Raw genomic sequence first — 2,616 nt, forward strand, 5'->3', positions numbered from 1 at the left:
ATATAATAAAATTCATGAAATTTTATTTATTGAAGAAGATGATTTTTATTATAATTATGATGAACATAATGTATATGTCAGAAAAAAGTTTTCACCAAATTTACTTTTCCATCCTTTAATATATACAATCGATTGTGCATATTTTAATTTCCTTCTTTCTTTTATTTCTGAAAGGAAAAGTAGTGATTCTTCATTTTGTTTTTTACCAAAGGAAGAATTAAAAACAAACGAAAGTATTAATTGTGGTGACGATACAAAATGTTGTCAAAATGTAATAAATAATCATCCTTTTGGAAATTATAATTTTAAGGAAAGTGATCATTCTCATAATTTGCACACACAAAAAAAGTTACCTGAACAAGCAATAATAAAAAAAAGAAAAAAAAAAATAATAAAAAAAATAAAAAAAAAGATAACCTATATTTATGACAACGATTATAATTTTAAACAAAATTTTATTATCACTAAAGAGGAATATGCAAACATTTGTAAAGAGTTTTCAAAAGTGTATGATATTAAAAAGTACATAGATGATCAGTCTGATGAGTTATACAATTTTTATAGGAAAGAGAGGTGTGCAGGTAAAGTGGATAACACAAATGGGGAAAATATACCAAATGGGGAAAATATACCAAATGGGGAAAATATACCAAATGGGGAAAATATACCAAATGGGGCAAATGAGCCAAGTGAGCCAAATGAGCCAAATGAGCCAAGTGAGCCAAATGAGCCAAATGAACCAAGTGAGCCAAATGAGCCAAGTGAGCCAAATGAGCCAAGTGAGCCAAATGAGCCAAGTGAGCCAAATATACCAAATGAACCATATGATAAAAATCGTATGTTATATTTTGATGATAAGAAAGAAATTATTGACATGGAACAAAGTAGATACGATATGAAAAGATTGTATGAATTTAGTTTAGAGAATAAAATATATATGATCGATAATAACTTGAATGAGAAAATAAAAACATATAATGGAGATATTACGAACATAAAAAGTCATGCTATTGTTTTGTTTGCTAATAATAATTATAGATATTCGAAAGATATCTGTAACAATTTATTTTCATCAAGTTTAATGAAATTAGAAGAAGAAGAAAGGTTTGAAATAAAGAATAAAAAAAGTGGAGAAGTATATTTAACAAATAGTTATGATAATATACATAAATATATATTACATATTATGTTACCTAAATATAATAGTAAATTTATTTTAGCTACACATAATACTATGAATTTATGTATTTATGAAATTTTATATGTATGTTTTGAAAAAAAAATAGAAACCTTAACTATTCCAATAATAAATTTTCATATGTTCTTCCCAATAAATATATTCTTACTAACATTATTAAAAAGTATACGTTCTCTAATTATGATCCCTCAATTTTATAATACAATCAAAAGTATTATATTTGTAACGAAATCGAATCATATATATTTCCTTCTATTGAAATATATGTCCATATTTTTCCCAAGAAATAATCAAGAAAAGTATCTCTCGACCAACATATCTATAGTGGGAAATAAATATGGGGCGATTGATGTTCGGAATAGGAGCATCCGCATTTTTAAGAGTTTAAGGCGAATAAGACGAAAAAAAAAATACAATCAAATGGGAAATGTGGAAAATGTGAATAAAATGGAAAATGTGAAAAATGTGGATAATACCAATAACGTAGATAATACCAATAACGTAGATAATACCAATAACGTAGATAATACCAATAACGTAGATAATACTAATTACATGAATAACAATATTGTTGTACAAGAAAAACTTCATTTATCAGACGGTAAACAATTTCATAGTGATGATTATAAATTTAATATATATGAAAAAGAAAAAAAGAACGATTTTGAAAACTATTCATATAACAAAAGTTTGTCATCTTCAAGTTATACATCGAAGAATTCGATGTCTTATGAAACATCAGACGAATCGTCACATAGTATTTCACTTTCATCATCCCATATATCTTACTCATCTTCTTCTTGTTCCACAATTTTTAAACATGGAGATACCGACTTTATCAATTTAAAAGATGAAAAAGAAAGTCATAAAAATTTCTTTCATCTAAATCAAATAGAAAGAAAAGAAGATTTAAATTTAGAAAACTGTATACGCTTAGCTTATATGTATGATAAAAAAAAGAAATTTGAGGAACTCAAAAAATATTATTTTATTTATGAATATGGATTAGATCAACTAGGTAGACATACCATCGTGATAAATTTTGTTCACTTCCCGTTAGTATATGATAATCATTTATTATTTTTTTATTTAATATTTTATTTTAATAATATTATGAGAAACCATTTTGTACTTTTATTTATTTTTTCTGAGAACATTTCTACGAACATTACCAGTATCTTATCTCTTTTTAAGGATATTTTTCAGCTCATACAAGAATTTTTAAAAAACTTAAAAATCGTTTACTTTTTTAATTATTCTTTAATGTTTAAATTTTTTATATATGTCTTATATCCTTTTATACCTGCGACCATATACGAGAACATCATTTATTTGAACGACACGACGGTGAGTGACGGGGGCCCCCCCCCAAAAAAAAAAAAATAAATAAATAAATAAATATATATATATATATATAT

At 25.2% G+C, this 2,616-nt stretch overlaps 1 protein-coding gene across 1 annotated transcript; it reads left to right on the plus strand.

The window, feature by feature from the left end:
- PRSY57_0714400 (hypothetical protein) lies at positions 1-2,545 on the plus strand (the record flags this gene model as incomplete). Its single annotated transcript, XM_020114662.1, has 1 exon — positions 1-2,545. A coding segment is annotated over one exon (2,545 nt), but the record flags the coding sequence as incomplete, so codon positions are not given.
- Between the last annotated feature and the right edge of the window lie 71 nt (positions 2,546-2,616).

Source organism: Plasmodium reichenowi, chromosome 7, assembly GCF_001601855.1.
Source record: "Plasmodium reichenowi strain SY57 chromosome 7, whole genome shotgun sequence".
Lineage (NCBI taxonomy): Eukaryota > Apicomplexa > Aconoidasida > Haemosporida > Plasmodiidae > Plasmodium > Plasmodium reichenowi.